The sequence below is a fragment of the Ictalurus punctatus genome, chromosome 15 (genome assembly GCF_001660625.3).
Source record: "Ictalurus punctatus breed USDA103 chromosome 15, Coco_2.0, whole genome shotgun sequence".
NCBI lineage: Eukaryota > Metazoa > Chordata > Actinopteri > Siluriformes > Ictaluridae > Ictalurus > Ictalurus punctatus.
In genome coordinates, this window is record NC_030430.2 from 12,189,660 (window position 1) to 12,205,226 (window position 15,567).

The 15,567-nt window shown below is 38.1% G+C and overlaps 1 protein-coding gene across 1 annotated transcript in view; it reads right to left on the reverse strand.

The window, feature by feature from the left end:
* Window positions 1-5,139: 5,139 nt before the first annotated feature.
* Window positions 5,140-15,567, reverse strand: part of xkr7b (XK, Kell blood group complex subunit-related family, member 7b) — an 83,899-nt gene continuing 73,471 nt past the window's right edge. The window contains exons 2-3 of the mRNA XM_017486463.3: window positions 11,185-11,369; window positions 5,140-7,046 (exon numbers count right to left, since the gene is read on the reverse strand). Of these exons, the coding sequence (XP_017341952.3) occupies window positions 6,076-7,046; window positions 11,185-11,369 (1,156 nt within the window). The 3' untranslated portion in view covers window positions 5,140-6,075. The remainder of the gene's footprint in view (window positions 7,047-11,184; window positions 11,370-15,567) is intronic.

Sequence of the window (15,567 nt, forward strand, 5' to 3'; positions counted from 1 at the left end):
AGGCGTTTCTACCTAGAGAACTGGTGATAGAATTTGTTTTTTTCACACCATTCTCTGTAAACTCTGAAGACTGCTATGTAATGAAAATCTCTGGAGATCAGCAAACCAGACTGTCTCGCACTAACAGCTATGTCACGGTCAAAGTCACTGTGTCACTGAGATTTTTTTTCCCATTCTAATGTTTGAACATTGAATGAATCTCCATTTCCTATTCTCCATTGCTCTGCTGGTACATGCTTGGCTGATTGTTTAGTTGCATGAATGTGCAGGTGTATAGGTGTTCCTATGAAAGTGTCCATGGAGTGTGCGTGTGTGTGTGTGTATTTATATACACACACAGGTTTTGGAATGGCCTAAATACAATCAAAAACCTGCAGGGTGCCCTGGAGAGGGCTGTATATCACACACACACACACACATACACACACACACACACACACACACATACATACATACATACATATATATATATATATATATATATATATATATATATATATATATATATATATATATATATATATATATATATATATGTGTATATGTATATGTATATGTATATATATATATGTATATGTATATATATATATATATATATATATATATATATATATATATATATATATATATATATATATATATACACACACACACACACACACACACACACACACACACAGGTGCATCTCCAAAAAAATTAGAATATAGTGGAATAACTTTTCTGTAATTTCATTCAAAAAGTGGAACTTTCATGTATTCTGGATTCATTACACATAGTGTGATGTGATTATTTCAAGTGATTTTTTTATTTTTATTTTTTTAAATCTTGATTATTATGGCTTACAGCTCATGGAAATCAAAAATCCAGTATCTCAAAATATTAGAATAAAGAATTTATAATACTTAAATGTCGACCTTCTGAAAAGTATGTTAATTATAATCCATCCATCCATCCATCTTCTATACTGCTTATCCTTCGTCAGGGTCATGGGGAAACCTGGAGCCTATCCCAGGGAACATCGGGCACAAGGCGAGGTACACCCTGGACAGGGTGCCAATCCATTGTTAATTATAATATTTGGAGCTATTCATTACTTCCTCCACCCTGATTAAAGCCCCAGTTCCAGCTGAAGAAACACAGCCCCAAAGTATGATGCTGCCACCACCATGCTTCCCCATGGAGATGGTGTTCTTTGGTGATGTGCTTTGTTTTTTGTGCCAAACATATGTTTTGGTATTATGACTAAAACTTTCAACTCTGTTCTCATCAGACCATAACACATTATTCCACATGACATTGAGAGACTGGATGTATTTTTTTTTGTTTGTTTGCTTAAAAAGGCTTCTGTCTTGCCACCCTACCCTACAAACCCAGAGAAATAAAGAATTTGGGAGATTGTGGTCACATGTATGGAGCAACCAGTACTTGCCAGAAATCACTGCAATTCTTTTAATGTTGCTGCAGGCCTCTTGGCAGCCTCCCTGACCAGTTTTCTCCTGATCTTCTCATAAATTTTAAAGGGATGTCCTGTTCTTAGTAGTGTCACTGTCATGCCATATTTTCTCCATTTGTTGATTGTTGTCTTTACAGTGTTTTGTGGTCTATCCAATGCCTTGTAAAAAATTTTGTAACACTCTCCTGATTGATATTTTTCAACAATGAGACCCTGTACCTGCTTTGTAAACTCTTTACAGCTCATGGCTTTTCCAGTTGGATGTTACCAAGAAGATGTCGGGAAAATCCAATAGGAACAGCTGTATTGTATATGAGGGTAATCAGTCACTTTAACTGATGGCAGGTGTATACTAATTAGTATTTAACATGAGTTCGAATGTGACTGGCTGATTCTGAACACTGCCACATTCCCAATCATAAAAGGGTGTGCATACTTATGCAACCTGGGTATTGAAAGTTTTTTGTTTTTCCTTTTTAATTCCCCCAAAAACATTTCTGGGTGTTTGTCACTTGATATTTATATAGTGCAATTTCACAAAAAAAGTGAAAAAGTTTATGACATGATTTAACTTAGTTTAATTTTTTACATCACAAAAACCTGCCATTTTCACAGGGGTGTGCAAATATACAGTACTGTGCAAATGTTTTAGGCACCCTATTTTTTTTTGTGCAAACATTGTTATAGATTTTTTATTGTACGACTTCTACAAAAAACATTTAGATTCCCAAACATTAGTTTTCTAGCACAAAATTAAATGTTACAGAAAAAATGTTTGTATGTCAGTAAAGAAAGCAGTATATTACGTAAGAGACACTTTTCAGACAAAAAACACAATATGAAGGCTGCAGGGGTTTTGCTGCAAAAATAAGAAGCAAATGCGACAGTCAAAGTCCAGAAGAAGCGTGGTGGTTTTGCAAGATACTCCATAAAACTTCCCAGATAATGTCCTTATAAAACTGCACAAATTGCGCCGGAGACAACTATTTTTTTTGTCACACCAAATATTAACTTTGTTTCATTTACTGCTGTTTACTGCTCTTTACGGTATTTTATTTATTTATTTTTTAATTTTTTTTTTAATGTAGAAACATTTAATATCATTATTTTGAAGGCATCTTTGCTCTACAGCATTTCTTTGCATGTGCCTAAAACTTTTGCACAGTACTGTATAAATAATAGTCTGCTCCCTTGTCTTAAATGAAATGACACAGTATGGAAAGAATGGACACTTACTGTAGCTGTATTCATACATACCAGTTAATCTTTCCACTTTATTCTGTAACACGAAGGACTGCAGGCAGAATGATCTGTAGTTCCCACCTGTGCCCACAGGGGGCAATAGGAGACCAACACAGTAGTGCTTAGCCTATCGTTTCCATACCAGCCCTGGAGGAAATGCAGAGTATGTTTTTTTTTTTTTTTTTTTTTTTTTTTTTTTTACACCTGATTCAATTCATGAAAGGGTTCATTTAAAAAAATAAAAAAATAATGGTATGACTGTATTGGAGCTAAGGAAACACAAAACTGGAGATCATAAACATTGCTTTAGAATAAATCACCAGAGTGATCTAGGGAGTGTTGTACTGTAGGTAGTGTCCTGTTCCATGGTCTGTATTTTCTCTGCTTTCATACAAATCTAATAATTAACTGTCAATTCCGTTAAGCTTTGTACAGTGGTAATTTTTTTGGGGGGTGGGGGGTGGTTGAAGACATTCTTTAGTACGTTTCTAAATGTTGCATTCAGACATTTATGTTGGTAGAAAGCTCGCAACCTGTAAGTGAGCGAGAAAGCATGTGTATGTAACTTGTACAGTAATGCAGATGGCAGTGTGTATACATCAGCCAGATGCAAATGATGTGTCATTGGTGCCCATGAGTATTCAGTGACACGGGTTTTGTGTGTGTTTTGCGCAGCAGAGATTGCTGTTGACCCTGGAGCTTACAAAATGAGGTTTACAGGTGTGGAGCTAATGGGAAGCTCATCTCTCTGGAGGGACATGCTGCTAAAAAGCACTTCAACTGGGAACTGACAGAGCTCAACAGACCCAGAGTTACCACAGCAACCCACCATTAAATGGGCTTCATGAAATGCATGTGCTGACCTTGTGTGTCTCCATGAGAAAAGCTAGACTCCTCTCTAGTAATTACCCTCTATAGCACTATTAATTTTTCCTCTAGGATCACCCTTCAGCTAAATTCACAGATCCGTCTGCTCTGGAGTGATTACTTCTGTTGTTGTGATGTAAAACAGTTTAAATAAAAAATGGACGGAATTAAAGAAATACTCTAGGTTTTGTAAAAACCTAATCTGTTCTTATCATGCTTGTAGCATACTTGTGATTAGACACATTCAAGAATTTCAACATTTCCCTGCACTGGAGAAAAAAAACAACTTGAATCTCAAACTCAAGGCAGTTGCTGAAGTCTATGATGTAAACGATCATTTTAAATCTACAACTATATAATGCAAATTAAAAAATAAATACTACTCAAAGCTTTCTTTAGGTGGAGTCCGTACTACTTGTGTGTACAAGTACCATATAAGTAAAATTTTAGGTAGTTTCATCTCATCATCAAAATGAATGGTGTACATTTATAGCTTAATTACAAATACTTTGATGCAGTTGGTAGCATTGCAGCCTCACAGTTTCAGGGTCCCCAGTTCGATCTTGAGATAGGGTTAGCATCTGTGTGGACTGTCTGTTCTCCCCATGTCTTTGTGGGTTTCGTCTAGTTTTACCAGTTTCCTCCCACGACCCAAAAACAAACCAATAGGTTGACTGGCAATTCTAAATTCCCCTAGGTGTGAATGAGTGTGAGAATTTGTGTGTGCATGATGCACAGTCAGGGCATAGTGGTTAGCATGTTTGCCTCGCACCTCCCAAGTTTTCAAATCCTGCCTCTGCCCTGTGTGCATGGAGTTTGCATGTGCATCTCCCTGTGCTTCAGGGGTTTCCTTCCGTTTCCTCCCCAGTTCCTCCCCTTGTTGTAGGCTGATTGGCATTTCCAAATTGTTTGTAGTGTGTGAATGTGTGTGTGATTGTGCCCTGTGCTGGGTTGGCACCCCATCCAGGGTGTCCCCTGCCTTGTGCCCTGAGTTCTCTGGCATAGGCTCCAGGCTCCTCTGTGACCCTGTGTAGGATAAGTGGTACAAAAATGGATGGATGATGCACACTGTCCAGTGTGCCCGAGATTCACTGCGACTCTGTTATCTGCAGCTCCAGAGTCACTGCCACCCTGATCAGGATACTGAAAACGAAGCTAATATGTCCTTAGATTCCTTTTATAAGTTACTTTTAGTGCAGCAAAATTTGTTGAAATGATTGTTCATGGTAATCTGGAGTATTCCTTTAAGGGTTAAATATTTTATAGGATTGCACTGTGTCTGGTTGTTGCTTTTTATCAACTTATGAAAGAACAAATGATGTACAGTAGATTCACCTTAAGAATTATTTCCCCCCAACTATTCATCTCAGCACTCCTAAACTACACAAGAGGCCTTGGTTTCCAATACAAGCTCAAAAACAGGAGGATGAACACAAATATAAATAAAAAGAAAGACATTTAGACACGTCAGTTTAAAATCCATCATCTTCAGCACATTGTGCTATTCAAATCAAATGCCTCCAAACAGTGAGCAGAAACAGTTGGGGGGGGGGGACAAACAGTGTCTCACAAGCAACAGCAGAACCTATGGGAAAAGAAAAACACAAACCACCTACTTGAGTTTTCTTTCTTTTTTTTTCCAGGGCTGTTGTCAGCCATTTTACTAAATATTTTTCCAACTACATTTTAGTCATAATGTGTCATCATCAGGGCGTGGTTAACCCATATTGTTCTTCAGAAATACTTTTTTCTGTCTTTTACCTTTACAGATAAACAATGCAGTATGATCAAAGACCAGCTGAACATACAGACAACCCAAAAACATTCATACCTACACAGTGATACCATTCCAATATACTGTATACATATAAGAAAAAGATTATATGTATACATTCTATACCATAATAATTATTTTTTTTATCATCGCCACAGAGTAACAAAAAAATAAATCTACTCGATCAATAAATAAATCAATGATGATTCAGTTGGCTAATCTCACCATTCACATAAGCAATATAATACACAACTGGTACTGTTTTCAAGTCACTAACAATCATGGATGTAGATCAGTGCAGCTCCCAGGGCAGTCCTGGACTGAGATCTTTTTCTAGCATTTAACATGTTTCACCTGAAATCTCCTACTTACATTGACCATCATCTTCACGTCCATGCATATCATCAAAACATCAATGGACAGGTATCACTCTTCTTTTCATATCAGTACTTATGGCTGGCATTGTCATATTATTCTTGAATATCATTCTCATTTACAGTCAACCCTTTACTCACTGAGCTTTTTTGACCTTCAACTTCTAACCTCACTCATATTCCACTTGTATTTTCAGAAATACAAGTTTTCTGAACAGATGATAACTTCCAGGCAAAGCCAACGTCCCATGCACACACACGCCTTAGAGCACCAATGGTATTCTGGGAATTTCCCATTGCTTCTCTACATAGAGATGCAGAGTCACAAGTGAAGTCCCTGCTGACAGGGTGTCAGGAATTGCAACTACACAGTAGTCTCATACTCCATCACCTCTTTGGGGCTGCCAAGGCTGCGGTACTGGATCCGTGGTGTCACTGGTGATGTATTCTCCAGAACCAAAATGGTTTTTCTCAATCGGCGGTCGATAAAATGTGCATCCCAGGCTGGGTAGCTTTTCCTGGGCAGGTCAATGCGGATAACAGGACCCTCAGTTTTTGGTGTTCGGGGAGAAGGTGCAGGAGCCACACTGATGGGCCTCACCTGAAAAACAGGCAGGCAACTCTCCTTGTCCCCTGGTTCCCGTTCCCCATCCTTAGTCCTCTGTAAGGTTCTTGGGGGACTTGTGACAACAACTGGTTGGGGCAGAGGTGTCCCCAGGTCCCCCACACCTCCAAGTCCTAATGCACCTATTCCTTCCTCCATGCAGCTCCACTGTGAACCCAGGACTGGGCCATCAGGATGGAGCAGGCAGTAGTAGACAAACATAAAAAATGTTCCCAAGGCATAGCTGCATACTACAACACACACAATGATAAGGGCATAGAAGTCTGAGGTGTGTGGGCCCCTGTATGCATACCAGGTGGCCGTGAGTGCCGCATTCTCCACCAAAATCACACAGTAGTATGCAGCCAGGCGGCATCGTGCTGGACCCTCCTTGACATTGAACCAGCAGAAGATATAGATGATGCCCACAACCATGTTGTAGATGATCTCCTCCCACTTGGACATGCAGAAGTCTGTCTCACCTTGGATGATCCAAAAGGTCATGGCGCACCAGTGAGCCACGACGAAGATGCCAAAGTACAGCTGGAAGACAGAGGCAAAGAGCGCAAAGGCAATGGTACGTGCGCCAATAGTGAATAGGTGCCACAGCATCTGCACAATCATTGCCTTGTAGGACATGGGTAGCTTGTCATCTCTGGAGTCACGAAGAACCTTCTGGTAGGAGGCAATCATCCAGGCCAAGGAGACCAAAGAGGCAGAGGTGGAGAGACCTGTTCAAAGAAAAGCGACAACTCAGTGACTCTCAAACATAGAGTACATGCAACTTTAAGGATACAGTATGGTTTCCTCCATAAAAGCTCAGTTCGAGCCAAATAAATGCATGCTCTATTTATTTTATTACAAGTTCGGGAGAAGTGCTGAACACCATCAGAGTGTTATTGCTATTAAACCTTAGTTTATTCTGAGATGCTAAATATAAAACCTAATCAGAATCATTATGCAAAAAAACGAACGCTTTCCCATTCTCAGAACACCGCCCCTCAATATTTAATTAGATCCCATGTAATTCATTGCTAATTGGACATGCTATTGAATTATTAATGAAAGAACAATGAATAATTCATGCATTAAATTATGTCTCTCATTACTTGTGACTCATTCTTCATAAGAACTGCTATGAATCTGGGGACATTTCCTGCTTTTTGACTGTATACGCTTAAATTAGAAAGTGAGACTCTGAGGAAGCTAGTCACTCCTTAAGTATTGCAAATAAGTGAAAAGCATTCATTAAAATTATATGACAGGCCTCTCATTTAAGAGAAGGTGAGACCTGAATTAGGAGCTAATAATTGGGGCGTGTTTGTCAGTTTTGCTACTATGGCTTAAGTTATGTTTCAGGAGAGCTGTAACACCTGCAGTTGTTGGCAGCTGCCTAGGATGATGCTTCCCAGTAGTGTGTGTGTGTGTGTGTGTGTGTGTGTGTGTGTGTGTGTGTGTGTGTGTGTGTGTGTGTGTGTGTGTGTGTGTGTGCATTGCTTTGACAGGTCCCTACTTTTTAGTTTACAGGTATCCTGGGGTATGATCAGGTAAAATGTGGGCCTGTTTCTGAGTGTGTTTGTGTGTTTGTGAGAGAGCAGGAAGTAACCTCCAGGGCTTCCATGAAGGTGAAGGTATTATTGAGATCAAGTCTTTAGTACAGCTAGGCTGTTTGTTTGTTTACCTGTCACATCCCTGCCGATATCCTGCTGCTTTTCACCCCATGCTATTGCCAGACACACACAGAGCAGCCAAGACAGCAAAGATTTTTCACCCCTTTCACCCAGATCTTTAGCTCGAAGGTGCAGAATGATAATGTGTCCCCTTCAAAGCCTAATTCCAGTTATTCATTCATTCTCTCTCTCTCTCTCTCTCTCTCTCTCTCTCTCTCTCTCTCCTCTGTCTCTCCCATTTGCACCATACCTAGATTAAAATTAAAAGAGATCTTAATTAGCAATGGCTTAATGCACTGTTTTCCCACTCTGCAACTGGCTGGTGGATGCTCTCTGTTCACACTCTGCTCCTGCTGCTCTCATGGAACATGGCGGACAATCTTAATTAAATCAAACTTCAGACACCACCGCCACAAAAAACGTCAAAGATTAGAGAATGGATTAGTTAAATGCAGAGCTGGCACCCTGCTGTGAGAAAACAGTATGAGACAGTTGATTCAGTTACCTAAACGTGGGTAACAGCTGGTTGTGCAAATTGTTCTAGAAATCTAATTGGCAATTTCTGAAGAAAGCTTTTTTTCCAGAAAGGTGTTTAAACAAGACAACTCTGTCCAGACCCAACAGAAGCCAAAAGGATATTTTAATTTGTAAATTGTGTCTGCAGTATTTGGATTTTGTGTATCCTTTTTAGTAGCCAATTTGGGTCAGGGTTGTGGTGGATCCAGAGCCTATCCAGGGAACATGAACCATGATGATCACTGTTGTCTGGAGCTGTGAGCTACCAACACTTGTCGTTTGACCGCTGTTTGTTTTTTTTAAGTACTATTCCTTGTTCTATATATTTTTTAAAGTACTATTCACTCATCCATACAAAGGGAAAATCTATTATACTGTTATAGCAATTGTACACCTAAATTACGTAGACATAAAATTACAGAATATTATCCTGTCCTAGGCTGCACTTAAAGACAAATCAATTTTATACAAAGAAATCTAACAAGGATACAAGGATTAATATTTGAAAAAAATGTAGAAATACAAATGAGTAATCTCTGTAAAAACAAAACTGCAATATACAGTTCATCCGGAAAGTATTCACAGCGCTTCACTTTTTCCACATTTTGTTATGTTACAGCCTTATTCCAAAATGGATTAAATTAATTATTTTCCTCAAAATTCTACAAACAATACCCCATAGTGACTTAAAAAACTTACTAAGTTTTTTTTTTTGCAATGAAGAGAGTAAAAAAATAATTTCATTAAAGTTATAGGTGCGTTTGTCTGACGTTTCTGAAAATAAAAAGACAATCATGAAAATGTGCTCTGTTTTATATAAAGCTGTTTAAGGCCATTATCACATAGAAAGCTAAACCGTTTTCCAATCTCACCTAGCGATGTGAATTATATTTATAGCTAGGTGTTTTATTCATTGTAGTACTCGAAAGGTCAGGCTGCAGTTTAAAGCTGTACTATATTATAAAATAACATCTGGCATGTTTTAGCACTGATATGAAATTATATAGTAACCTTAAACACCTGATGATATCCAAGTGTCTTTGAATAGCCCAAATTTTAACACAACATTGTTGCATATGCAATTGTGATTATCAATATTATTTGCCATTTTTATTGTTATTACTTATACTACTATCTCTTCTATACTATTGATTATATTGATAATGATTTTGTTTATTTAACAAACGTTTCAGTTTATTAAAATTGTACACTGTAATGTATATACACTTCTGACTAGACAACCTTATACATGAGACTGCACTGCAAAAAAAAAAATCTTAACAAGCAAAAATATATTGAATATAGGCAACAAATATTTTCTTTATTAGACTGAACACATAAGGTTTTTTTTATTTTATTTTATTTTTTAAAAATTTCAAACTTGAAATAAGCTAAATTATAAGCCAACAGAATTAGACAATTTTAAGGTATACAGTTGTGCCCAAAAGTTTGCATACCCCTTACAGAATCTGATAAATCTTAATACTGTTAACAAAATAAGAGGGATCATAAAAATCCCATGTTGTTTTTTCTTGAATAAGCTATTTCACATAGCAGATGTTTACATATAGTCCACAAGACAAGATAATGTTTTGTGATAGTTGTTTATGAGTCCCTTGTTGGTCCTGAGCAGTTAAACTGCCCACTGTTCTTCAGAAAAAGCCTCCAGGTCCTGCACATTCTTTGCTTTTCCAGCATTTTCTGCATATTTGACTGCTTTCCAACAGTGGCTATATGATGTTGAGCTCCATCTTTTCACACTGAGGATAACTGAAGGACTCATACACAACTATTACATAAGGTACAAACATTCACTGATGCAAAGGAAGGTAATACGGGACATTAAGATCCAGGGGGATGTAAACTTTTGAACAGGATGATCAGTGTAAATTGTTGAATAAAGGAAAATTACATTATATATATATATATTAGTAAATATGTCTAGAAAAAAGGCTTAATGGTCTTATATTTGTTATAGAATAATCACATAATGAGAAATATTAGATTACTTTTCCTTTATTGAAGATATCTTCATTTACTAAGATATTTGTTTTTGCAGTGTGATGATTAAGAAAACTGGTGATGCGTTCCTGTTCCCCATTTTCCTGTCTCTGTCCTCTGTCCACCCCTCCACTCTCCCACCTTCTGACACAATGAGACATTACATCTTATAACAGTGTTCATTGTGCTGCACATATCATTGGTTTCAGAGGTAAATCTCACACCACACCACACAGAGACACACAAATTATAGGAACACAAGTGTCATGCACACATCTGCACATCTTCTATCACCACCTATCACGATTTCTCTTTCTCTGCTCTTTTCCACCAGCTTTCCCCCCCTTTTCTTTTTATTCTCTTTTGACTTTTGGCTCTTCATATGTCTTCCAACCCCTTTATAGTTCATGCACAGCAAAACATCTCATGTATGTGTCAGGAATCACGATAGTATATTGAAGCAGAAGTGGAGGATGGTGTGTGTATGTGTGTGTGTGTGTGTTTATGTGTTTTCACCCTGCAGGTTGTGATAGATCATGATGCCAAAATGCAGCCCCAGCTGAAAATCGCATATGTGGAGGCAGTCTACATGCACTCATGCCGCGGGCGAAGTATGTGTTTGCACTATGTGTGTGTGTGTGTGTGTGCGTGTGTGTGTATGTGTGTGTGCGCACACACTCACCCTGCAGTGGCAGGATGTGTTTGCTGTGGATCATGATGCTGAGCTGCAGGACAAGCTGTGGTGCGCTCTTCAGGAAAGCCTCCAGCAGCCTCAGCATGTTCACATCAGCCGTCTCAAACATCAGGCGCCAGTAGCAGTGGCGATACCAGTGGTTCTGCACACCCAGGTACAGCGTGTGAATGTACCTACACACACACACACACACACACACACACACACACACACACACACACAAAGAAAGCAAGAGGGCTTTCTTTACTTCTGTTCAATTCTGTTTTTGTTTGTACAGCACTTTAAACAGCAAGGGTAGCTTTATAGACTCATATGCAAGTCAAGGATTACAAAGATAAGAAACAACAACCTAGTATGGCATAAAGAAGAAACCTCAAGAGAACTAAAAAATGCAACTCATCCTCCTCTGGTTGGCAATGGAGGCTGGTAGTTTGATAGTAAGCTTCTGGGTGAATGTGACCTTTCTAGGTAGGATGTGTTCCTGAATCAGCATACTTTATAACCAATCACGGCTGTCAGATGCCATGAGTGTGCAGCTCCCACTCCTCTTACACTGCATTTCAGTTCACTTTTTTTTTGTTTTTGTTTTGTTGAATGATTGAAACATGAAATGTAACGACAGTCTAAATGATATAAAATGTTAAGAATGACTATTTGAGAATCTTCAGTTGAACTTAGAAACCACTTTTAATCAAAGGTGTGTTTTCAAATGTTGGACTATGTGTGTGTTAAGGGTGTGATGCAATCCCACTATCTATATCTGTAATGTAATCTGTTTATTACTCTAACTATTCATACCAGTATCTGTATTCGGATTGAAAACTGAAGTGGGTTTGGCCTAAAATGGAAGGGATTATTTAAATTGAGATATCGAGGCATGACATTCTAAAAAAAATGCTCCGATTTTTACATATAAGTATCTGTACAGTTCAGAACACATTATCTGCTCAATCCAAACAATGTATTCATATTCATAACTGTTAAAGGAAACCGTTAAACATGCCAGAGCATTTCGATTACTAAATATTAGGGCAAAAGGCTTTACTGACTATATTTGGGCATATGATGAGAAAAATATTAAAGAGTTGAAGAATGAGTGAACTAGATTTTTAAAAATGAATTTAAATAGTGATGTGCAGTACATGGGACTGTTTTTATTCTATTTATCCTTTTTACACAGGGTTTATTTATATATATATATATATATATATATATATATATATATATATATATATATATATATATATATATATATATATATATATATATATATTTACCTGCCTGTGACATTTTCTAATGAATTTAGTTTCATGTTGTTTTTTTTTTTAAATAAGAGAATAACACTCCTCCTATTCATATCTGTATTTTTGTACTGTTTAGAACACATCTATTCAAACTTATTCAGTATTCATATTCGGTTATTAGGATAAAGCAGGTTAAAATGTGTAGGAACGGGAATGACAGCGGTGCAGAGACATGTTTCGTGAGAGAGAAATGGAGGATAAGAACAGGTTCCCTCTTATACATCCATTCAAACATACACCAACGTGCAACCGATAGTGGTGAAAATCATTCATTTTTGATGCGCTGTGAATTTGGAGGGATGAGCAGAATCTCTCTCTCTGTCTCTCTCTCTCTCTCTCTCTCTCTCTCGTTCTCATGTTGAACCAGCTTCAGGCTGCTGCTTTATCTGTAAAGCTGCAGAAGAGGTAGAATTCCATGCTCTCTGCAGTGGGAAGAATTCCGGCCCATGCGTTCGTCTGTAAGCCTTGCCGCAGAAGGCTGTGTTTCAGGCTTAGCTGGGAGGGTGTTTATGGGGAAATGGCCTAAGAACATGAGCATTTCACATTTGAAATAGAAAAATCGGTGATAAAGTGGATGAAACGATTGCAGTACTCATTAGGGCTCTCCTGATCTAAGGGCATAATGGTTTGAAGTGGTACAATGGCAGAAATACAAGCAACCTTTGTGCCGTGATCTACTTTCTCTGGCCGATCTCTCAATGAGAGCCATTTTTATAGCCTCTCAGTGTGTAGCTGGCCATGAGTCAGAACATTGGTGCTGCTATCAAAGCAAATCTAGCTTGATGGCTGTAGCATAACATGCACAGCCGTAAAGCCATATCAGCATTTTAACTAGATGTTATTGATCCTGATGATGTTATTATAGTGTTGCTAGATGGCACTATCTCTCTTTCTCAAAGTGAATGTGTGTAATTTGCACCTTATTTGCTGTAATTATGGCCTGGGTTACTTGCGTATAGTCTTCAGTTTAATCCGGTAGCTGTCATCTCACGCTGTGCAGTTTTAAAAACAAATAAAGGTGGTAATATCTTTTCCTCTCTGAGTGTGTATTCTGTTCTGTATTTGTGTGACTGTGTCATGTTTTAGCAGATTTCTACCTGGATGGCTAATGGCCTCATTTGAATCCTCACCACTCAGACATTCAAGCTTGGCTGTGCCCATTGTTTTTTTGACTGTGTGTGTGTGTGTATGTGTGTGTGTGTGTGTGTGTGTGTGAGAGAGAGAGAGAGAGAGAGAGAGAGAGAGAGTGAGAGAGAGAGTGAGAGTGAGTGAGTGAGTGAATGAGTGAGTGAGAACAGGGCAATCTCTTAGTGTGTATGTGGTGTAGCAATAGAAAATGTGTTGTTTTAGTTTGACCTGATCAAAAAGAATTCTGGGACACTGAGTACATTGTTCTGTTACACAAAAACTAGGACTTTTCTTCCAAAGCTCAAACCACAGAACATCAATTAAACAGTAAAATGTGGGTTGATAAGACAGCAGAGTGGAAACAGAGTGACTCATAGAAAATGAAGCGTGTCCTCAAAAAGCTGAAAGAACCAAAATATCACCACAGAGTTTTACAATTAAAATGATGCGTATTTATTTTTCACTAGATTAGCCAGTCCATTTTACACTATCTTGAACAGTTTAACCTGCATTAATATTAAACTTCCTAATATTGAAACTGTTGAACTTCTTCTCAATATGATCTACATAATATTCATATGGCAGCATGAGAAAATCTGATCATTCAATATCCCATTCCACAACCGTGGGCATTAATGTGGAGCTGGTTCCCACTTTGCTACTGTAACAGCCTCCACTCTTCTGGGAAGTCTTTCCACTAGATTTTGGCTGTGGGGATTGGTTCCCATTCACCCATAAAAGCACAAGAGGTTGGGCGCTGATGACTGGTAAGAAGGTCTGGCACGAAGTTGTTGTTCCAAATGATCCCAAACATGTTCAGTGAGGTTGAGGTCAGGGCTCTGTGCAGGCCACGTGTGTTCATCTGCATGCAACCTTGGTAAACTATGTAAACTAAACATTGCCTTGCTTTAACATGTTTGGGCTCCTTAGTTCCAGTGAAAGAAATCTTAATTCCACAGTATACAAAGACATTCTAGACATTCTAGTGTGTTTCAAACTTTGTGGCAACAGTTTGGGGAAGATGTCGTATGGTCAGGTGTCCACATACTTTTGGATATATAGTGTAATTAACCAGAGCACCTGGAGGAAACCCAGATGGTCACTGTGGACACTATGTTGCCTCAGTCAGTTTGAAACTGTGTTGTAAACCAGTACTGCAATATATTGAAACCATTAATAGGTTGTTATCATACTGTGAAATTTTCATATTGTACCACCCCGACAGGAAATCATAAAAGGTGCCACAGTATTTCTATTACAAAATTCAAGGTAACAAGGTTTTAATAAGGATATTTGACCTGTTAAGAGTTACTGTGTAAATGTTAGGAGTTACTGAGGGAATTAGTGAGTATTAGTGAGTATGAGTAGGAGTGATGGAGTAAATATGAGTGAATGAATAAATTAATATGTGAGGGAATGAATGAGTGAATTAGGGTAAGAGTGAATTAGTAAGGACGAGTGACTGAGTGAGTTCGTGAGTGTGGGTGAGTGAATTAATGTGTGAGTGAGTGCAAATAAATTAATGAATGTGTCAGTGAGTGAATTAGTGAGTACAAATTAGTATTGATTTGGAATGCCTAAGTAAGTGAGTGTGAGTGAATTTGCGAATTAATTCATTATTAAATCAGTATAAATCAGTAATCAGTATAAATCAGTGAATTAGTGAGTGTGAATGAATTATTGTATGTGTGTGTGTGAAATAATTATTATGTGCAAGTGAGTGAATTAGTGAGTGTGAGTGAATTATTGTGTGTGTGTGTGAGTGAAATAATTAGTATGTGTAAGTGAGTGAATCAGTGAGTTTGAGTGACTGAGTTAGTGAGTGTGAATGAGTGAGTGAGTGAAATAGTGAGTAAGAGTGAATGGGTGAATTAGTAAACAAGTTAGTAAGAGTGAATGGGTGAATTAGTGAATGACTAAAAGATTAATACATGTGCTC